Raw genomic sequence first — 23232 nt, 5'->3', positions numbered from 1 at the left:
GTGTGCTGATGTCAGTTCCCTTTTTTCCACGCCTTCGACGCGTAGCAGTTTTTCTAGTAGCTTTCGATGTTACATTGTAGACTTCTTAGATAGTTTCTTCTCAGATACTTTGTTGTGGGAAGAGATGTCTCCTCCTAGGGAGTCTGACTTTAAGCCGTGCAGAGAATGTGAGGGTCAAATGTCCATCACTGACCCACATTACATTTGTCTTTGGTGCTTAAGTTCTGATCACAACTCCTAAACCTGTGCGTCGTGTCAAAAGATTAATCCAAAGGCGCTGACGGAGTGAGAGGCAAAGCTGTTTATAGCCCAAGCCAGACAAGAAGAAAGAGGTCATCGGAAGTCATGGCCTCGATCGAAGTCGCCGATGCCCCATTCTTCTAAATCATCAAAAAGGAAGCACAAGAAGAAGCTGCGTCCCTCTTCTCAACGTCATTCTTCGAGGGATGTATCTCCAAAGTCTGGTTTGCCGAAGAGGTCGAGACACGAGCGATATGAGAGATCTCCTTCTCCATTTCCGGAGCCCACACCGACGTTGCCTCAGAGTATGGCTCCAGCTTCACTGTTTCTCGATATTGGGTCCGGCTAGGCCTTCCGCGTCGTGTGCTGAAGAGGCTGTGACATCACGACACACGACTCCAGCATCATCAGTTCCTTCGGTGCATGGTTCCCAGTCTAAATCTTCTGAGCCGATGTTTGTTTGATTCCTCAGGGTCATTACCAGCGCCACCGGCACCGTTGAAGACGCCAGTGTTGAAGTGGAGATCTAGGAGAGAAGTTCAGTGACCTTTAGAGGAGGAACATTATGCTTTGGGTAGAGATGATATTGAAGAAGGGGAGATCATTCAGATGGAGCTTGATTTTGAGGGACTGGATATAGCAAGTGGGCTAGATACTTCCCCTGAATGTGAGCTGTCATCACTTAAGGGTATCCCCTCACCTGAGGTTCTGTCTTATCATTCTGTCATACACAAGGCAGCAAAAATTTTAGAATTGCCTCTCCCCACTACTGAACTTAAGTCAAATCTCTTAACAGAAGTTTTGCATTCATCTTCATCTACTTCTGAGCCATTATTACCTTTTAATGAGGCATTGACGGAACCAGTTCTGGATATCTGGCAGAAACCTATGTTTGCTGCTGTGTCACTTCCAATTGCAAGACTACTCCGGGAGACCCACTGTTTTTGACCTTGCATCCTACACCTGAGAGTTTTGATATGCAAGCCTTGTGTTCTTTAAAATTCACTTCTGGGTCGTTTCCTACATCACCTGGTTATAGAGAACCAAAGAGAATGGAGCAGTGAGCAAAAAAGTTGCCTTTGTTTTGCAGTATGGCATCAAAATGGACAATTGCTAGGTGTTTGCTCGGTCGTTACCTGCATGCTTTAATAGGCTCAGTTAAGTTGGTTCTCCCAAAGTTGCCGGACGATCAAAGCCATTTAGCAGAACTTTTAAACGATGGACAGGCTGCTGTGCGCCAGGTCATTCAGTCAGAGTTGGATACTACTGAATCTGCGGCGAGAGCAATGGGGACCTCAGTGGTTTCTAGAAGGCATGCATGGTTGCGGGGTTGTTGTTTTTCGCTGGATGTGCAAACAACATTGTTGAAACTTCAATTTGATGGGTCAAAATTGTTTGGGTCAAAAGCTGACTTGGCCTTTGAACGGTTTAAAGAGAGCAAGGCAGTGGCACAATCTTTGGGCTGGCAGTCACAGCCGAAAGATTGTAGACAATTTCGGAGGTTGAGAGGATTCAGCATATTTTTCCTTTTGGGGAAGATGGCAATATCAGCAACAACAACAACAGCAGTCGACCCCTCTATATAGAAGCTACAGAGTGCGGAGCCGGGTTAAGGCAGCATAGAGCCACCCATCAGCCTTCCTCCTCCTCTTCCTCTTCCTCATAGGCCAGTGTTTAAGGGAAGCAGCCCTAGTTCCACCATCTTGGCACACAGTTTACCCGTGGGAGAGGTTGGCTCATTTGCGACAACAGTGGAGGTCCATCACATCAGACCTGTGGGTGTTGAATATTGTAGAAAATGGATATGCCCTACCCTTCCATGAGTTTGCCCCTTCTTTCCTTCTCTAAGAAAGTTTATGTTCAGACGAACATCTTTTATTACTCCAACAGGAGGTCCAAGCTCTACTCTTGAAAGGCGCAGTGGAGTTGGTTCCGGAGCAGGAAAAGGGTCAGGGATGTTATTTGTGTTATTTCCTGACTCCCAAAGAGGACAGGCGTTTGCATCTGATTTTAGACCTGAGGATTTTTAATTGCTTCCTCAAACAGGAAAAATTCAAAATACAGACCCTGGCACAGGTGCTTTTGGTGCTGGACAAAGAAGACTGGATGGTTTCAATCAATTTGCAGGATGTGTATTTTCACATCCCCATTCTGCTATTGCACAGGATGTTTCTCTGCTTCACAGTTGAATCACACCACTACCAGTTTGCGGTCCTTCTGTTTGGTCTTGCTTCCGCACCTCGAGTCTATATGATGGTGATGGCAGTGGTTGCAGCACATCTCAGGAGGTGGGGAATACCAGTATTCCCTTACTTGGATGATTGGTTGCTCAAAGCTGTAACTCCAGAGTTGGTTCTGCATCACTTGCAGTTGACAAATCAGTTGTTGCACAGTCTGGGCTTTTCCATAAACGTGCCCAAATCTCACCTGGAGCCCTCTCAGTACAACCTGTTCATAGTGTCAGTACTGGACACGACAGTGAAATCATGCCTTCTCTCCTCCGCAGAGGATTCAAGACATTCAGGCTATGATTCCAATGTTTCAGAATAGAGGCTGGTTCCAGTTCTGAAGGTCTTTAGCTTGCTCAGTCTGATTACTTCCTGCATTCTGTTGGTCACTCATGCATGCTGGCACGAGGACCCTTCAGTGGTGCCTCCGCAACAGTGGTTTCAACACAGCGGAGATCTCTGAGTCGGTCAATCTCCAGAGACACTGCAGCAGATCTTCGTTAGTGTGGTGTGGATGGCAGTCTATCACAAGGGAAGCCGTTTTGTCCTCCACCTCCGGTGGTCATGGTAATAACGGATGCCTCTACTCTAGGGCGGGGAGTGCATCTGGTGGGTTCTGTAGATCAACAGAATTTGGTCCCCGAGGGAACAGTTGTTACACATCAACCTATTGAAATTGCAGGCAGTATGTCTGGCTCTCGAGGCCTTTCTCCCTTCAGTTTGCAGTCAGTCCATACAGGTCTTGACAGACCACACTACCGCAATTTGGTACATAAACAAACAGGGAGGTGTAGGGTATTCATCTTCTCTGCAGAGAGGCTCTACGACTGGTCCTGGGCTCAGGACCATCAGATTTGCATTGTAGCAAATCACTGAATGTAGGTGCGGACAGTCTCAGCTGGCATTTTTCTGCCGATCATGAGTGCCGTCTCCATCCAGAGGTGGTGTTACACATCTTCAGGTTATGAGGGACCCCTCAGATAGACCTGGTTGCCACTCATGAGAACACACACTACCCGTCATCATGCAGCCTCCAGTATCCGATGCAGGGAACATCAGGGGATGTGTTTCAATTGGACTGAAGCTCCCAGCTGCTTTACACCCTCCCTCCCTCCCCTCCCCCCCCCCCCCACCCCCCACCCCACACACACACACACATACCCTTGATTCCTCGAGTTCCGAGGAAGATTTGCCAAAACCGGGCCAAAGTCATATTAATTGTCCCGGATTGGCCAGGAAGTGTGTGGTACACAGACCTACTGTACCCTTCACTGTCTCCCTCTCAAGAAAAACTTCCTCTCGCAGTTGCAGAGGCAGGTTCTACACTCCCACCTCTAGAGCCTACATCTACATGCCTGGAGATGGAAAGGGGCAACTTGAGTTCTTTTTCTCTCCCCCCGACATGGTGGATGTCTCTTTTTTTTTTTTTTTTTTTTTTTTTTTAACAGGCAGGCGGCACTCCACCAAGTCAGTTCATGCTGGTAGATGGGCTAAGTTTAAGTGGTGTGAAGAAAATTCAGTTGACCCTTTGAAAGCCCATTTGTCTGATATATTTTATTTTTTGCGCTTTCCCTAGCACAGCAAGGTTGTGCAGTTGCAACAGTTAAGGGACATTTGTCTGCCCTTTCAGCTTTCCTTTGTTTACCCGACCAACCCTCCCTGTTTAAGTCCCCTATAGTGCTGAGGATTATTAAGGGCCCTACTAATAAGTACTCTCCCACTTCATTTATCATGCTTCAGTGGGATCTTAATTTGGTACTGATTTACCTTATGGTACTCCGTTTGAACCCTTACATAGTTGTCCTTTAAGACTCCTCACATTTAAAACTGTATTTCTGGTTGTTATAACATCGAGTAGACGTGTTAGTGAGTTACAGACGTTAAGTGTGAAACCTCCCTTCACGACTTTATACACAGATAGGTTGATAATGAGAACCAGGGCTGCTTTCCTGCCAAAAGTGGTTACTCCGTTCCACTTGGGTCAATCTATCACCCTTTCTATCCTCCTTCCCTAACCTTCTAAGGAAGGTGAAAGACTTCATCGCTTGGATTCTAAAAGGGCTGTGAGCTTCTATATTGACAGGCACACGATCTCAAGCTGGACAATCAGCATGAAAGTATTAGAGCTCATTCCACTTGAGCTAAGTCTTCCACTTCTGCCTTGGCTAGGGGTGTTCCAGTGGCCGACATTTGTAAAGCGGTAATTTGGGCCTCCCTCCACACCTTTGTAAAGCACTTTTGTTTAGACTTCGAAGTGAGGAGGGACAATCACTTTGCTTGTTCTTTGTTGCAAGATATTTTGGTATAAGCAGACAGCACCCACTTCAGAGTGCAAGACTTCTTGGGGATTCTATTTAAAAAGTGAGGAATCCACAAGTAGATGTATCCATCAGAAGAATAAGTTACTTATCTTCGGTAACGCTTTTTCTTGTGGATACAGAATCTACCTGTGGATCCCTCACTGACCCACCCACCTCCCCGTTGCTTGTCTGTATATACCAAAAATAAATCTATTTATATATGTGTATATATTTTGCATTTGATTTACAATGTTTGTATATATTTAAGGGTTTTTTAATAAATGTTTTCTATAAGATGTGGTTTTCGTGATGTTGGTTTCACCTGTTAGCTTCAAAGGCACGAACAAAGTGGGTGTAAACTGATGTCAGCACGCCGACAAGGGCCTCTTATGGCTCCGATGACATCAGACTAAGTTGCGTGCAGAGCCGTGGCTTTGTGACGTTCTTGTCAACGTGAAAGTTATGAAGAAAAGTTTTAGTGGAATGCTGATGCATACACCAGAAAAAGCATTACTGAAGGTAAGTTATTTGTTCTTCTTTTTTTATTCCCCTATTTGAATCTCTGAGGTCACTCTCAAGCCTCTCGCCCTTCCTGGATAAGGAGAGCAGTGTTGTCCCACTAAAGGAGAAATATAAAATAGGTGGGAAAGAATTAAGTCGTAATTTGGCAGTGGATGTATTGAGAACATAGCAATTGGACTATAAAGCTGTGGTCAAGCCCGTTTTTATTTTTTCCTCTCTCTGTAGGAGTACGGCATTCATCCTCTCTTTGTGTACTTTTTATTTTGTCTCACTAGGGACAGCACCATGTGACTAAGGGATCCTTTTCCATGCACACACGGATGATGCTGGAGCTATGAGTGTGACATCCGTGTCGATATTGAGGCGCCAAAAAGCATGGATCAGCTGCAGGAAGAAGGATCTGGGGTCAAGGAGGAGACGGCGGCGGAAGAGGAAGTGAATGCAACAGAAGTGGCCTCTGACCCTGATGTGGGACCAGACAGCTCTCAGCCATCAAGCCATGACACTGGTACATAGGCGCTTTGTGAGCAATGTGTGGAAGGTGGAAGCTGAGACGATCTGATTTGATCATTCATCCCCATCACATTGAACATTTCCTGGACTGTGCCATTCCCAATACTCTGGATGGGGACAGTTCCGTGCTCACCATCACTCACCCACCCAGACCACTTGTGACCTGCCTATACTGGTACTGGCCCCCTTTGCACATTCACTTTCCTTTCTTATGGCTAATTCTTTGTATCCTTGTACAATACCCTTTTCTTTCTGGCAGGCAGTTGAGGTACACCAGTATTTTCCTGAGATAAAAAATTTACCTACTTTTCTCCCAAGCCCTTAGTTTTGTTTGCAATGGCTTTTCCACTTGCTGTAGTTAAGACTTTCTGCCATGCACCCAATGTATGGAATCTTCCATTTTGTACAAGGATTTTTCTGTCTATTGTAAGGGGGAAGGGGGTTCCCCCATGGAGTTTGCAGGCATTTCTACTAGTATCTTTAGTGTCAGGCTTTTCATCTGAATGAGTGCAACCGTCTCTTCTTGGCGGGGTTTGGTTGCATTATTTTTCGTGTCCATTTTTATTCATCTGATTCTTCTTTCTCTCCCAGATTTTTCCCACAGTTCCCAGTCTTCTCTGTGTGAGCAGCTCCAGTTGGGTCGTGATGACACTCTTGCTGGGTGCCTAGCTGTCGAGTGCAGAGTCTGTGGAGACAAAGCATCTGGATTTCACTATGGCGTCCATGCATGTGAGGGCTGTAAGGTACAAGATGGAAAGTATCTGTTGGGGAAAGGATGTTGCATGCTACGTTACTCATCTCGACACTGGAGCATCTAATTAAAGTCTTTAACCAGCTATCTGGGGTCTTTCGTGACAAAGTTTGCGATGTGACTCTTGGACCCCCTGAAATAATCTTCCTGCACGGATTCCTTCATCACTCTCCTTGTGCAGACTTTTTTCTTTGCTTCTACAGCAGGCTACTTATATTTAAGACATTGTAACACTGTGAATACTTAAATCACGTTTGATGGTATATTGATGTTGAAGCAACTAAAACAATATTTCAGCCCTAGTGCTGAAATTATACAGCTCAAAGTAGTTTGGGTATGGGAGCTCCCATGAACCTCCTTTTACCTTGTTTCATGCTCGCCCTGCTGGTGACATGCAATTACTAGGAAGCACATCGCTTCCCTCCAAGGTGAACAAGCCAGAACTGATTACTAACTACTATGTGGCAGTGCCTTCTGTCCCATTGGGATTGGGGCTTCTGGGTACTTAAGGCAATCAATCTCATGATGGTGAAATTTAGAGAACAATTTGCCAGCTCTTCATTGTTTTCCATCTTAGGAACACTGCAATTATTGTAATATTTATCCTACGGTCAGGTTGAAGTAGTTTTGTCACCTGGCACCCATCATTCACTTTCTGTTCTTCTGCCGTTATTAACAAGCCATCTCTCTACATAGTGGTGATTACCATCCTTTGTCATTTTGGTGTAGGTAGTTTGGGTGAGGAGGTGTTCCCTGTAGAATGTAGAGTTCAGCATCACTGTGCTGCGTTTTCGTATTCATACTACTTCCTACAGATTTTTCATCTTGAAGTATCTCCAACCAGCAGATTTTCTTACCACTAGTTGACGTTTCAGTCCAAGATGGTGCAGGTGTGGCATTGGCTGCAACACGTCCATGACAAGTATTTGGTCCACACAGTATCCATACCCATTGGTCTGGTCCATTGCTGTTTTTCTGTGTGCCGTAGCTGTCTGGATCCGGAGATTACTTTGACAGTTTCTCTGTGTTTTCACTTATTTTTGAAGTAGGTCAGTAAGTACAGGCATAGGCTTCAGAAGACAAGCATGGGACTCTATTTCACATTGCTGTTTCAGTCTTAATCTGCTGCCAAGCCTTGATTGAAAACATTGACACCTTTATCCCACCTAACTTACTCGGCACGCTGTTGTAACGTCCATGGGCCATGTGCAGTGAAACATGGAGATAGAGCTAGACTGCTGCCTGCCTCTCCCAGGCTGCTGACTGGGCCAGGACTAGTAGGCAGGCCCTTTTAAAAGGCTACATGATAGTGAAAGATAGAGCCTCCACCTAACTACCCTTACTGGACCGTTTGGTTGCCCAGGACATGCAGCGCCTGCAGACTCCCCGGAGAGGTGAGGAACGTGTGTTTTCTTGTTGCATGAATTAGCCCTTAGTGCTGTATCTTCAATGTGTCCAGTTTATTTCCAGCTTCTCCTCCTTCTTGCTCAGTAGTAGTGGCTGCGTGAAGAACAAGTTACTTGCAATCGGTATCACTCGTCCTGGTGGATTCTCTTACTGCAGATTTCTCACCTTTTGAATATCCCATGGTGCCAGACTGGATCCAGAAACTCAAAGTAGTGCTCCTAAATGCCAAAAGGTGGCATTGTACAGCTCTGTGCTGACTTTGTGTAAGGAAATGCCTCCTTGGCATGGTTTTGCCTTTGCTGATATTAAGTTTTGATTGAAAGTGTGCTGGGACCCTGCTAACCAGGCCCCAGCACCAGTGTTCTTTGCCTAAACTGTACCTTTGTCTCCACAATTGGCACAACCCTGGCACCCAGGTAAGTCCCTTGTAACTGGTACCCCTGGTACCAAGGGCTCTGATGCCAGGGAAGGTCTCTGAGAGCTGCAGCATGTCTTATGCCACCCTGGGGACCCCTCATTCAGCACATACTCACTGCCTCATAGCTTGTGTGTGCTGGTGGGAAGAAAATGACTAAGTCGACATGGCACTCACGTCAGAGTGCCATGCCAACCTCACACTGCCTGTGGCATAGGTAAGTCACCCCTCTAGCAGGCCTTACAGCCCTAAGGCAGGGTGCACTATACCACAGGTGAGGTCATATGTGCATGAGCACTATACCCCTACAGTGTCTAAGCAAAACATTAGACATTGTAAGTGCAGGGTAGCCATAAGAGTATATGGTCTGGGAGTTTGTCAAACACAAACTCCACAGTTCCATAATGGCTACACTAAAATCTGGGAAGTTTGGTATCAAACTTCTCAGCACAATAAATGCACACTGATGCCAGTGTGCAATTTATTGTAACATACACCTGAATACCAATCCGACTTCTAGTGTAGGCTGACCAGTTTCTGCCAGCCTGCTACACACCAGACATGTTGCTGGCCACATGGGGAGAGTGCCTTTGTCACTCTCTGGCCAGGAACAGAGCCTGTACTGGGTGGAGGTGCTTCTCACTTCCCCTTGCAGGAACTGTAACACCTGGCGGTGAGCCTCAAAGGCTCACCCCTTTTGTTACAGCGCCCCTGGGCATCCCAGCTAGTGGAGATGCCAGCCCCTCCAGCCACTGCCCCCACTTTTGGGGGCAAGGCTGGAGGAGATAATGAGAAAAACAAGGAGGAGTCCCCCACCAGTCAGGACAGCCCCTAAGGTCTCCTGAGCTGAGGTGACCCCTAACTTTAAAAGTCCTCCATCTTGAGTTTGGAGGATTCCCCCAATAGGATTAGGGATGTGCCCCCCTCCCCACAGGGAGGAGGCACAAAGAGGGTGTAGCCACCCTCAAGGACAGTAGCCATTGGCTACTGCCCTCCCAGACCTAAATACACCCCTAAATTCAGTATTTAGGGGCTCCCCAGATCCCAGGAAAACAGATTCCTGCAACCTGAAGAAACAAGGACTGCTGACCTAGAAGCCTGCAGAGAAGGAGGAAGACGACAACTGCTCTGGCCCCAGCCCTACCGGCCTGTCTCCAACTTCGAAAAACCTGCAACCAGCGACGCATCCGACAGGGACCAGCGACCTCTGGAGCCTCAGAGGACTGCCTTGGACTATAGGACCAAGAAACTTCCGTGAACAGCGGCCCTGTTAAAAATCAGCTATTTCTTTGCAACAAAGAAGCAACTTTCCAAGACTGCACGTTTCCCGCCGGAAGTGTGAGACTTGTCACTCTGCACCCGACGCCCCCGCTCGAGATTCAGAGAGCCAACACCTGAGGGAGGACTCCCCGGCAACTGCGAGCCCGTGAGTAACCAGAGACGACCCCCCTGAGCCTGCGCAGCGACGCCTGCAGAGAGAATCCAGAGGCTCCCCCTGACCGCGACTGCCTGTAACAAGGGACCCGATGCCTGGAACACTGCACCCGCAGCCCCCAGGACTTGAAGGAACCGAACTTCAGCGCAGGAGTGACCCCCAGGCGACCCTCTGCCTAGCCCAGGTGGTGGCTGTCCTGAGAAGCCCCCACCCCCATGCCTGCCTGCACCACTAGAGAGACCCCCCCGGGTCCCTCCATTGTTCCCTATCTAAAACCCGCCACCAGCTTTGCACACTGCACCCGGCCACCCCTGTGCAGCTGAGGGTGTGTTTTGTGTGCCTACTTGTGCCCCCCCCCCCCCCCCCCCAGTGCTCTACAAACCCCCCTGGTCTGCCCCCGAGGACGCAGGTACTTACCTGCTGGCAGACTGGAACCGGAGTACCCCTGAACCCTCAACGGTGGGCTGCCTATGCCCCAGAACTGAGACTTATAAGTGTTTTACTTACCTCCTAATCTAACCTTTACTTACCTCCCCCAGGAACTGTTGATGTTTGCAGTGTCCACTTTGAAAATAGCTTATTGCCATTTTTACAAAGATTGTATATGATATTGCTTTTGTTCAAAGTTCCTAAAGTATCTGAGTGAAGTACCTTGCATTTAAAGTGTTTGATGGAAATCTTGAACCTGTGGTTCTGGAAATAAACTGGGAAAAGTTATTTTTTCAATATAAAAACCTATTGGCCTGGAGTAAGTCTTTGAGTCTGTGTTCCTCATTTATTGCCTGTGGGTGTACAACAAATGCTTAACACTACCGTTTGATAAGCCTACTGCTCGACCTCACTACCACAAAATAGAGCATTAAAATTATCTAATTTTGCCACTATCTTACCTCTAAGGGGAACCCTTGGACTCTGTGCACACTATTTCTTACTTTGAAATAGAATATACAGAGCCAGCTTCCTACACTTTGTCTCACCCTAGAAGTGATGAATGGAGCAGCACATAAGCGGCACCCATAAACAGTGAAGTCTGTTTCTATCGCACATTCCTGTGACGCAGAGCCCATCGGCCAACTGGAATGATCAATGTGCAGATTCGTAAAGTCAGACCTTTTTCAGATGAAAAAGGAGACAGTGCCACACAATGTGGTAGAGGTGGGAGGGTGGTGAACAATCTGTGGCTAGAGTATCCACCAGAAAGAGCATTAACACAGGTAATTAAGGTGTTCTTCTGATGGTTGCTTCTGATCGCAGATTCCTCTGCTTATGAATGAATAGGTACCAGTGCAGTACCTCCCAAGGTGACAGGTCTGTAGAATGGCTCAGACCAAAATGCCCATCCTGATGGGCCTCACTTTCAAGCAGTAGTGCTTTAGCACTGGCATGTCATTTTGGCAGTTTTGTGCAATATAAATAACTGATTCATTCAGTGTGTGCCTTGATGTCCATGTAGCAGTCTGCTAGATATCCAGGACAGCCTACCAGCATGCCAAGTTGTAGCAGCCTTGGCTCAGGTGGAATGAGCCCTTAGACCTTCCAGAGGCTGCTTCTGAGCCAGTGGAGATCTTCATAGAGAGGACTATCTGTGTTGAGATGGTCTACTTCGGCACTGCCTGTCCTTTCTTTGCTCCACAGAATCCCACAAAGAGCTGATTGTTCACCCAGTAGCCTACAGTACGATCAGTGTAGAAACTAAGTTCCCTTTTGAGATCCAGTCGATGAAGTCTCTCCTCCTCTTTTGAACGGAGAGGCAGAGCAAAGCATGTCAGAAGGGTGCCTGGCCAGGGTGAAGGACCTCAGAAGCTTGTAACTAACTTCGGCATTGTTGCTGCTTGGGTTCTCAACACAAGTTTGTCTGGAAAAAATGTGGTATAAGATGGCTGGACTAGGTGTGCCTGAAGCTCACTCACAGGACCAGCTGATGTTATCACGATGAGAAAGACAATTTATAACGTAAAGTTGTGAAAAAGGATAACTGTACATTGTCTCAAAATGGGTACACAATAGGAAAGTGGAACCACATTTTAGTTCCACTGTGGTATCTCGGAAGGTTTCAGGGGAAATGTATTGTAATCCTGTAAGAAATCAGGTGATTTTTAAAAAATATATATATATTTTTTTTAACAAGGGCAGGTGGTCTGAGGAAATGCGCCTGGCTGCTAAGATCACGTCTGTGACTTGGGAAGGAAGATCCAAGGAAGTAAAACTGCACCAGCTTACTCTCCATGCATAGAGGTACAGATTGCACAGGCTGGGTGAATGAAAGTACACTGCTGTTAAAAAAGAAGGTCCACATGAAACTGCAGCCTGATCGCCGAACAGAGGCTTATGCCAAGAAGTTCCAGTTACTACTCTCTCTTGGACGAATCCAGATTGACTAATATGAGTGGGGCCCAGTGGCTCCTGATTTTCTTCAGAACTTGGGGCAAATGAAGCAGAGTAGAGAAACCATACAGGAGCCCTGTGCTCCACTCGAACAGGATGCTTCTCCACGAGAGAGCCTTCTTAGGAGCTCCAGCACACAAGTGTTGGCATTGTTAGTTCTTGATGGTTATTGAGCCAGGATTATCCCCATTGTTGGAAACTGCCTTGTGTCACCTCCAAGTGTAGCTACCATTCCTGATATGCAAGATGATGCTGGCTGAGTACGTCGACCCATTAAAGAGTTTAAAGATCCCACCAGGCGGTGTACTTCTAGGGGAACAGCAGGGAAAGACTTTTGCCATTGGTGCAATTGTGGTCAAGCAGCCATCTCAACAGATTTTTGCACTTTTCTCTGAAACCTGAATGAGATTTAGAGAAGTTGTTGCCTGAGGGGCGGGGGCTGAGAAGTGCACTGTCTCAGGCCCTAGCATGGTCTGTCTGGACCACAGTTGTGATCTCAAAAGGAGTGGGAGGCCTGTTGTGTGGTGTGCGTAGGCTAGTGCTGTTGATATGCCAGAGACCTGGCATATCCCTAGAAAGAACAAAACTGTTGGTAAGATTCCTGAACTGGTCCTGAAAGGCCAAAGGAGAGCACCGTAGCTCAGCTCTCCATAGCTTCTTTTTTGACAAACAAGTGGGAATCCACTAAAACGCATCTTCATTGGGGATGCTAGGACGACCCAGGAGAAGACCATGAACATCATTGTGAGGCGCTGAAGCCCCACACTTGGGCCAGTTGTCCATCTTTAACAATTAGTGGTGTCTAGACATGGTCTGATCAAATTGGCTACATTCTGGCCTCCCTGAATGGTTTGGGACAAGGAAGCCTGTAAGTCTTCTGGGGCCGCCGGTAAGAGCTCACCAACCATGTCCCAGAATGCATGATGTAAAGCAGGCATCTCCAATGAGTAGTTTGTGAGCTACTGATAGCTCTACAGCTACAAATAAGTAGCTTTTATGTGTGGAGCCCAGCCTACTAAACTAGAAGCTTTGGTTTGGTTGTGCAAGAAGAATATATGTTTATTTTCAGAACTCATGAGCTGATATTTGAAGAAAAATAGCTGAATTTCCACAATATATTTAAATTTGACATTTTAGTGACAAATCATGTGGCATTTGGCAGACTTTTTACAAATGTTATTGTCCTTTTACCAGAAGCATTGTAGCCATTACCCATGTAAAGATGTTCCATATTCACAAAGTCTATTTTACATTATTGCTGGCAACCATGCCTGATGCACAGAGTGATCACTGGTAGTGACCTTGCATATGGTGGCCACTATTGTAATCTTGTCTGATGTGGACACTATTGCAGCACTAATATAATTAGTAGCTATTAGTAGCTCTTGATAAATTTCATTCAATATAAGTAGCTCTCATTACAGCAAAAGTTGGAGCCCTCCCAGTGTAAAGTCTCAGGTGGCACCTGTTGCTTATCGACTTCAAGGAAGGGCTGGCCAACAAAAACATTTTCTCATACATCTCCATACATTTGGAGACTGTCAGGAGGAGGAGCAGCAGCAGCAGGAGTAGTAGTTGTATTAGTAAAGGTGTTAGAAATCACTCTGTTAGTGGAAGCCTGCACCACCAAACTCTTGGTGGTTGGATGCTGGGTTAAAAAATATGGGTCATCTGAAGCTAGTCTCTAGCTGCTTGGTGACTGACCGGAGGACCAGAACCTGGTTTAGCCAAAGTGCCCAAAAGCACCTCTGTGAGGGCCTATTTGAAGGGCAGAAGAGGTTCGGTCAGTGCCTGGCCAGGGTGAAGGTCCTCAGTGAGAACATTAGTGTTTACTTCCATAGTGGGGACATGCAGTCGGCACAGACACCACTGTGGATCCAAAGTAGGTACAAAAGTACAGATGGGTCCGAGGACAGAACTGCCAGCAGCAACCTAACTGAAAGCTCATTGTGATCCTTGGGATCTTAAGGTGGCCACAGAAAGCTGTAAGTTCTGAAGATGCGCAGTATGGCCTGCTGCAACATCGATGAAGGATCCTTGAAGTCAGGTGTATTGGAGCCAGGCTTGAAATCCGGTCCTCAGTTGAACAGGAGGGAGAAAGAGTGGCATGGTGATGCCCTTGCACTTTCTCCGGAGATCGAGAATGGCAGGAAAGGGCAGAGATCCGCTTGGACTTGTATGTTTTTTTTTTTTTTTTTTTTTTTTTTTTTAAACCAGAAGACTTTAATGGTGTTGAAGATCTGTCGCAGGAATGGCTTTGGGAATGGGTCCACACTCTTGATTTCTTCCGGGAGCAGACTTGTGGAGCTTTGCGCCATTAGAGCTTATTGGATGGCCTTAGGGTTCATTTGGTTATAGTCCTTGCAGGCCGAGTTGTGCACAGAACCCAAACATCAGAGGCACACCTTGTGAGGATCTGGGGAAGACATCTGTTTGCAATAGTCCATACAAGGGTTAGACCCTGTAGTTTTATGAGGCAACCTTGCACACTGACAGATTTAGTTAGAAAAATCTTCAAGGAAAAAAATATTTTCAAAAGATGAAAAAGGGGACATAGATGCACATAGGCTGAGCTTATATCCAGCTCTATTGGGTTTTTCTGGGGTCTTACGGATCCACACTGCGCCAGCTACAATCACGCAACAGCACTGCTTTTTGAGTTTCCGGTCCAGTTTGGCACTTTGGTATATCCACAAGGTGAGGAATTTGCAGTCAGAACTATCCTTTGGAATCTCAGGCTTTCGGTAGAAGCCCCATACTGCAGAATCTCAGATGGATTACACAGGCCCTCCAACCCTGCCTGCCAGCAGAATATAACTGAGTCTGCGCTACTATCAATCCCAGAATCCAGTGCCCCATGGGCTCCTGCTGGCTGACGTACCTCAGCCTATAGCTTGCACCTTTTCCAGCTGCAGCACTTGCACCTTGGGTAGGAGCTGCATCCCATCCCTTCAGGCTTTTCCTTTCACCCTAGTGATCTACACCCATCACAACATTTCACATGCAAACCCAGAATAGCCCTGCTGTTCCTGCTTCCCAGTGCATGTTTTCAGGTGGTGGTGGGGTTTGTTCCCTTCATGGGACCATGCCTTTCTGGTGCCCACTCTTGGTCAACTGCCCCATCAGTAGCCATGGCCTACCTCTGATCATTTCTTCAATAATTGATCCTTATCTAAATCATTAATCAGAAGATATCTACCTGTTCCCTCTAGCAGCATTTGCTTGTCTTCTGCCCTCCAGCTTCTGTTGCCCCTCATCTTTCCCATTCAGTAGGCTCTGAAACCTCCTCATCTGCAGGCCCTCTGATTCATTTCCTTCCCCCTGCTACGTCCAGTACCACTTGCGCCTCCTCTGACTCCACAGACCGCTCCTGTCCCTCATTATCCAGCTTTTGCCCGTCACTTGGTGTTTCTTGCCCATCGCTTGCTCTGTCCAGTGCAGGCCCACCCATTTCTGCCCCTTCCAATTATATGCTGTCTCTTGTACCCTTTGACTTTAGATTATTCACCTCTTCCGTGCTTCTTATTATTCCTACTTGCTTTTGTTCCCATCCAGAGCTTCCTCCCCTCCATAAATTGTGCTGTTTATCTTAATTTTATTCTGACCCCTTTCATAGTCCACGTGCCATGTCCTCCAACAGCCATTACCACTCGGTAGCCAACTCCTGACAACTTCTGCCTCTGAGTCCTGAGGCAACATAAAGAACACCACATTAACTTATACCTCATCCTTCCTACTTCATTACCATGTGTACTCCATCCCTTTGTCCATACCAGCGATGGAAGTAAACAGTTGCTGGTGGGCATTGCCCCCCACAAAATGTTTGATCCTAACATATATAATGTATACATATATATTTTGTGAGTTAAGCACTGTTTAGAACATGGCTACTCTCAAACATTTTCCCAGGGGCCAAAAAGTTTGTCTGTGGTGTGATCGATGTTTGCACTCATGTGACAGGTTGAGATGTAAGGTGGGTAGGGGAAACAAAGCATGTACAGCTAGTAGCCAAATTGACCAAATTGTGGGGTCTCAGGCAATAGTTGTGTTCCTTTCCCTCCTTTTTCTTCATTGTCACATACAAGAGAACCTTAAAATACATGACTAGATAAATTGTGTTGTTCATGTATAATAGCAACTGGGGCCACCCGGAGGGTGCACATAACAACTGACTTACCTCTTAGTTCACTGTTGGCATTGGTGTCTGGGTGGGGTTGTAAGCATGAATGTTTCTAAACCCATGTTTGAAAACAATCACTTAAACAAAAATACTTCTCAATGCACTGGCAAATCTGATTTACTAAGGAGAAACTCTTCTGCGTGTTAATCATATACACTTTTTTAGAGACTGTCACATTTTAACTCATTGGCTGCAAGATATCTTTAGAAACATTCAAATAGAAACATTAATTTTTGAAGTTACGCTGCTCAGGACACCATAGTTACTTCCTTTCGCTAACTGGAAATAACTATTAAATAAATGCTTGCCTGTTTATTTAACATCTTTTAATGTTCGTGTCGAGTGAGCTGCAGCCCACTGCTGCTGTTAACTAGGGGGCGCAGTTTGAGTGTCCCTGGTTTAGAGGGTCTTAAATGTTTGATTTACATCCATTCTGCCAGTTGGTGAGGTTTGACTCATGAACCTGTTAATATGAACAGGTAATATCCTGTTCAAATGGTATTATATTAGTCAGAAGTGCAACCCACTAACATGACCATTTCCTCATACTTTGGATATCATGCACTTATGTTCAGATCTAAGATGGGGCATGTTTTTCCCCACTATTAATCCCAGCTGTATATGTTGTAGAAAGCTAGCCTGGGGTGTGGTGGGTACCTAAGGTACTTACACCTTATACCAGGTATCCCCTCTTAGTGAAGTGTAGGTAGTGTCTAGAAGCCAGGCTCTCTGGAGTTAGCTGAGCATGAGCAGCCAAGGCTTAGCTAGGGGAAATGCAAAGTTCATGCAAAACCACTGTAGTCACACAGCACTTACCCACGTGAAAGAAAACACTCAGTTGTACAAAGTGAGGTACTTTATCTTTGGAACACAATACCACAAAGTACTAGAAGGGTAACCCGCCAATAGGAGGTAAGTAATACACTAAATATATACACTAGTAATCAGAAATAGGCATAGAAAAGGTTAGAAAATAGTTCAAATAGCAATAACGACTAGTGACCCTAGGGGGAGTCCAAACCATATACTAAAAAAAATGTAATGTGAACACAGGACCCCCACCTAGGTAAGTGGAATGTGTAGAGGGGAGATGGGAGTACTAGAAAATCAGAGATAAGTAACACAGTGCCCCCCAGCGACCAGGCAAGCAGGATTAAATCATTGGAATTTCCCCAAACCACCCAAAAGGAGGAACAAGAAAAGAAGACACCCACGCAAGACTGAAAGAAACCAGCAGTGGCTTCCTGGAGAAGACCTGTGGCGAGAGGGGACCAAGTCCAAAAGTCACAATGGAGTCCAGGAAGAGTAGGAGCTACTACCCACCCAGCTGTACTTGCAGGAGTTGGTCGACGGTGAGGAAGAACAGGCCAGAACTGCAGCCCTGGAGCCAGAGAAGTGTTCCTGATGGATGTGGAAGATGTCCCACGCTTGAGAGACGATTGCAAATGGGTGTTGATGCAGGAATTCCACCAGCAAGCCTTGGCAAAGGCAAACTCGAGGTTAGTGGAAAAGTGTTGCTGCCGGGGACCAGCACGGCCCAGGAGGACTCAACCCAGGAGGGGGAGTCACAGGGGATCCTCAGCGTCGCAGAGAGTCCACAGGAGGAGAGGCAGCACCCACAGGAGTCTCACAGGATTAGAACGCAGAAGGATCCCACGCCGCAGGAGAACCACACAGAAGGCTGTGCGTCGCAGGAAGGAGTGCTAGGTACTTGAGCTACACGTCGCCTGAAGGTCCCTTGGTAGCTGAAAGAGACGCAGTGCATGGGGGTACTGTCCTGCTTGGGAAGGCAAGGGCTTACCTCCACCAAAGTTGGACAGCTGGCGGAGAGGACTACTCCGGACCACCATCACCCGTGATGTAGAATTCACACAGCTCGAGATGAGGGTAAATCCACACAGCCAGTCGTCGCCAGTCACACCTATTTCCAAAGAGAGAGGGTGTTACCTCCCTCTCCCAAAGGAAATCCTTTGTTCTGCCTTCCTGGGCTTGATCAGATCAAGCAGCAGGAGGGCAGAAACCTGTCTGAGGGGTTGCAGCAGCTTGGGCTGCCTAGAAAACCCTGTAAGACTGGTGGTAGCAACGCTGGGGGTCCTCTCAGGAGCACCCAGAGTGCATGGAATCATACTTCCAATACTTGCAACAGCATTGATTCCGACATGTTTGATACCAAACATACCCAGGTTCGGAGTTAGCATTATGTAGTTGGATATAGGTAGTGACCTATGTCCGGTACGCGCATAAAATGGCGTCCCCTCGCTCACAAAGTTCAGGAAAATTCACCTGGAGTTTGTGGGGGCACCTCTGCTACTGCAGGGGTGCCCTCACACACAGGTACTTGCAACCTGTAGTGAAAAGGGAGCATGCACCCTTTCACGCAGGCTGCAATGGCAGGCCTGCAGATACACTTTGCCTGGGCTCCCTATGGGTGGCATATTACATGCTGCAGCCCATAGGGATCCCCTGGTACCTCAGTGACCTGGGTACCTATGTACCATATACTAGGGTACCAGTATGACAAATGTGGGGTGAAAAAGGTTCCAGCAACCAAGTTTAAAGGAGAGAGCATGATCACTGGGGTCCTGGTTAGCAGGATCTCAGTAAACACAGTCAAACACACCGACAAACAGGCCAAAAAGTGGAGGGGTAATGATGCTAGAAAGAGGCTACTTTCCTACATATGTCATAAGTTAACACTCCTTTCAATGGAGCATTTCCTATAGAGGTTGCTAGCCGCATTTTAGAAGAAATTTAAGATGATAGATAGCATGGTATGCAGTCTACTTTTCTCCAAGAGGCATTGCTATATATATTTTTTTAAAATAATATATAAATCTGTATCAGGAGAGTGCTGTTTCTCTATTTTCTGGAGATATTCTATATCCTTATAGGCTGGCGTAGTGGGCTTTAGTGGCCATTAAAGGCCCACTTCAGCATTCGGCTTGGGTCTACAACAAGGGTGCGGGGCTTTAATGGCCTGTATCGCCCAGCTACAGCAGGCTATAATGCTATTAGAAAATTCTGCCGCTAGAGGGCAGAGTGTTATAATTAGTAAAACAAAGGCCTCACGAAGTCTGAGGGGGTTGCAATCCCTTTGAGGCCTGTGAGGCCTTTGTTCACACCAACAGCTGTGAAAGACACACATTGGAATGTTGGAGCTCCGGGCTTCTACCAGCTATTAGAAGCCCTGGCATTGTCTCAATGGTCTAACGTGTTACAGATTGAAATGTCCAGCTTCTATAATTGCCCCGAGGTCATGCCCTAGATGCGGGTGTTATGGGGTGTGGGTGAGGGGGTGGTGTAGGTTGGTGCTCCTTTTACTTTGTTTTATGGGGAGGGTAGGTATTGTTTGTCTGGTCGGCGAATGTTCTGCCTTGCAACTCACTCATTTGCCCCTTTGCTCTCTTGATTATGAAGGGCTTCTTCCGCCGGACCATGCGCATGAAGCTAGAGTACGAGAAGTGTGAGAGAAACTGTAAGATTCAAAAGAAGAACCGCAACAAGTGTCAGTACTGCCGCTTTCAGAAATGCCTTGCTTTAGGCATGTCACACAATGGTAAGACACACAACTTAGCCGAGGTCTGTCCTGAATATTATGAGGTAGAAATTAGGTCTCTTGAAAAAGTGGGGGCTATAAGAACATGAGTATCTAGGCATGTCAATCAAAAGGTAGGGATATTGCAAAAGTGTAACCATTTTAAAAGTTTGATTTTATCACAGCAACAGGCTATTCATGAGATTGAGTTCCTGGTGGGGGTGGAGGGGCAATCTTTGAGGATGTCCCACAGGTGTCCTTCATGCAAGTGATCAAAGAATTCCAGATTGTCACCTCTTGCATAAATGTTAACTCGAAGATGGCACAAAATGATTCTGTTCCATGGTAACTCTGCTGCTGTACTGTGAGCTGATAACCTTGAAGATTGATTTCTCATTTTCTGCTCCAGCCATTCGCTTTGGACGCATGCCGGAGGCAGAGAAGAGGAAGCTGGTCGCAGGGATGGGTGCAAGTGATATAAGTGGGGAAAACATGGAATTGGCTGACGTGAAGTCTTTCTCCCAGCACATCTACAACGCCTACCTGAAGAACTTCAATATGACCAAAAAGAAAGCTTGGGGAATTCTGACTGGGAAAAGCAACAACCCTCCAGTGAGTAGACATCTATGTCGTGGAGGTGCAGGCTCTGCAGTTGACATGTAAAAGGTTAATTTTTCATATGCAGAATTTACAAGAGTGCATGGCGGATGATTGTTGGTTTTTAATAATTTTATCTGAAGTTTTTTCGCATCTTACAATGTTCTATTTTGTTACTTTATATAAAGCAAATCCCCTAGAACTCCATAGTGATATTGGTTTTAGGAATAGATGACTTTTGTCTCATGTTTTTTCAAGAGTGGGGAACTCTTGACTAGTTTTTCGCAGTTACACTGGCTAGTTGTGACAGGCACATTTTTGTACCCTTTTTCTTGTGCCTCAGACTGCTTTTGTATATCCTCCATGTTCCTCCAATTGTGGATTAGTCAGCTGGCATTTCCAAACACTGTTGTTTGCTCCATAGTAAATTAAACATTTTGTATGACTGTCAGTAAAAGTATACTTTGGTCTAATACTTTGTTTTGCAGTGTACAGTTTTTATGTTTTCTCTGTTTGCTGGTTTGTTGCTAAATCACTGGAGAAAGGGTTTTTAATTGACCATTTCCTTTTTTTTCTCTCTCCATTCTGTCTTTGTTCGCTTTTGGATGTCTCACTTTCACCATTGCACTTGCTGGCCCTTATCCCCGTCTTGTCAGCAGCCATTTGTGATCCATGACATAGACACCCTCTGGCAGGCAGAAAAGGGACTGGTTTGGAAGCAGATGGTGAATGGAATCCCGCTACACAAGGAGATGGGAGCTCATGTCTTTTACCGCTGTCAGTGCACTTCTGTGGAGACTGTGCGAGAGCTGACTGAATTTGCCAAAAGTGTCCCTAACTTTCTTGACCTCTACCTGAATGACCAGGTCACCTTGCTCAAGTATGGTGTGCATGAGGCCATCTTCGCTATGTTGGCCTCCATCATGAACAAGGACGGTCTGCTGGTCGCTGGTGGCAATGGCTTTGTGACTCGGGAGTTTCTGCGCAGTTTGCGCAAACCCTTCAATGAGATCATGGAGCCAAAGTTTGAGTTTGCCGTGAAGTTCAATGCCTTGGAGTTAGATGACAGCGATCTGGCACTTTTTGTAGCAGCCATCATACTGTGTGGAGGTAATACATAGTCCGTACATAATGAGAAAGCATTTTGAAGAGTGGGGCCTGTTCACTGTGTGGTCTGAGATGGTATCAGTACACTGTGGGGTTGTAGTTGGGGTGGGGGATAGTCTGTATTCTTGACTGATTCAGAGGGCAGGGCTGTATACCATGGGTGAAATTGAGTTATGACTAGTACACTGTGGGCTTGACTAACGATTAGGACATTGATCTAAGACAATTGTGTGCTCTGAGAAGCAGGTTCAGAGTACTGTGTGAGTTATAAAGGCCACCTTTTTATTGTGAGTTAAATTCTTCTTTAGACAAGGTAATTGTGGTAATATAAAACCAAACATGGTAATCCTGCTGTTTAGGTATATGTGACCAAGTAATGGTCAGGCAAGGTAAAGGTATTGTAGACGAAGTCTGTATTGTCTGTCTATGAGTCTCTGAAGCGTGGGAGTTAAGACTGAGTCTAAAGTCCTTGTAAATGGTAGGTTATAAGAGCATCTAGACCTTTTTAGCTATTTTAGAAGCTGAGCAGATCTTTAGGGGGCTAGGGCTGGAGGTTGACATAAGTTCAGGAGTGCCAGTTCTGAAGGCACTTTTTTTTTAGGTCGAGCGTGCAAGCGCTCTGACATTTTGTAATCTACGGGATTTTAACCACTCCTACCGCATGCCCATCACCATCACTCGTTCATGGGCTTGCCTATGAAAAATTATTTATAATTATTGGTAAATTATTTACGTTTGTCCCTCCTTGGGGCGAATTTGTTACCCCCTTGGCCATCGACCCTGTTACATGGATAATTGCTCATTTGCTGATACCTTTGGCTGTGAGCGAACTTCTGTTCACCTTTGTGTCTCTCCTTCGTGCTCATGCTCATGTTGGCCATGGCGCTTTGAATTGGCTCGCTTATGTCAACTGTTTTACTTTTCATTTTCTATTTAATTGGCACAAAAAGTTCGGTTAGGAATTTACTGCGTTCTAACAGCTCTAACTCGAGCTTACACAAGACCCATTGCGTTGCAAATGCTTGTTCAGAATAGCAACCGATTATGTAAGCAAGTTTCATGGAGGCTGATCGTATGCACATTTAATATAAATAAGGCACGGATTCTGCCCTCTTGGACTTACGTTGGACACTATTCTCCTATGGCTATACACACTGTAGTTTTAGCTACACTACGGCCAAGAGGTAGAAAGCTGAGTCTTCAGACTTGTAATATCGGCTTTTTTTCTCTTCTTTATACTTCCTCTCCCATGCTTAGTACTAGCAGCCGTTTCTGCTACCTAAAGCGAAAGGGTATTTTACTTCCACTGCTCTGTTATACGGAGACAGGGTAAAGGACTGTATCGCATTTTGGATCTCTGCCATTTACTCCCCCTCCCGAAATTTAAGATGCAAACTTTGGCCCCCGTTCTGACAGCTTTCCATCACCTCCTATGGTTTGGAACCAGTGCTGTCCCTAGAGGGCAGTGCCATTTGGTCTCATTGCCACACCCAGACAATGCCTAATATCCTGCCTCAGTGGCAGCATTTCCGAGGCTCCAGAAGGCCAAGTGCTTTCCCTAAATAGACAATACAATGCGTCTCCTCCTGAGGATGTTCCTTAATATTCATAAGCACT

The 23232-nt window shown here is 46.2% G+C and overlaps 1 protein-coding gene across 13 annotated transcripts in view; it reads left to right on the top strand.

Annotated features, from left to right (window-relative positions):
* The window catches only part of PPARD (peroxisome proliferator activated receptor delta), an 81054-nt gene that overhangs the window by 48376 nt on the left and 9446 nt on the right, over positions 1-23232 (top strand). For 10 of the 13 annotated variants that reach the window (XM_069238788.1, XM_069238796.1, XM_069238798.1 and 7 more), the window contains 5 exons: positions 5566-5798; positions 6395-6546; positions 19794-19932; positions 20321-20523; positions 21165-21618. In XM_069238788.1, the coding sequence (XP_069094889.1) occupies positions 5666-5798; positions 6395-6546; positions 19794-19932; positions 20321-20523; positions 21165-21618 (1081 nt within the window). In that variant the 5' untranslated portion in view covers positions 5566-5665. The remainder of the gene's footprint in view (positions 1-5565; positions 5799-6394; positions 6547-19793; positions 19933-20320; positions 20524-21164; positions 21619-23232) is intronic. The other 3 variants (XM_069238799.1, XM_069238801.1, XM_069238800.1) reach the window with 1 other exon arrangement.

This window comes from Pleurodeles waltl, chromosome 6, assembly GCF_031143425.1.
Source record: "Pleurodeles waltl isolate 20211129_DDA chromosome 6, aPleWal1.hap1.20221129, whole genome shotgun sequence".
In the NCBI taxonomy this organism is placed as follows: Eukaryota; Metazoa; Chordata; class Amphibia; order Caudata; family Salamandridae; genus Pleurodeles; species Pleurodeles waltl.
The sequence above is the reverse complement of the archived record's forward strand: the minus strand, read 5'-3'. Positions and strand labels throughout refer to the sequence as shown.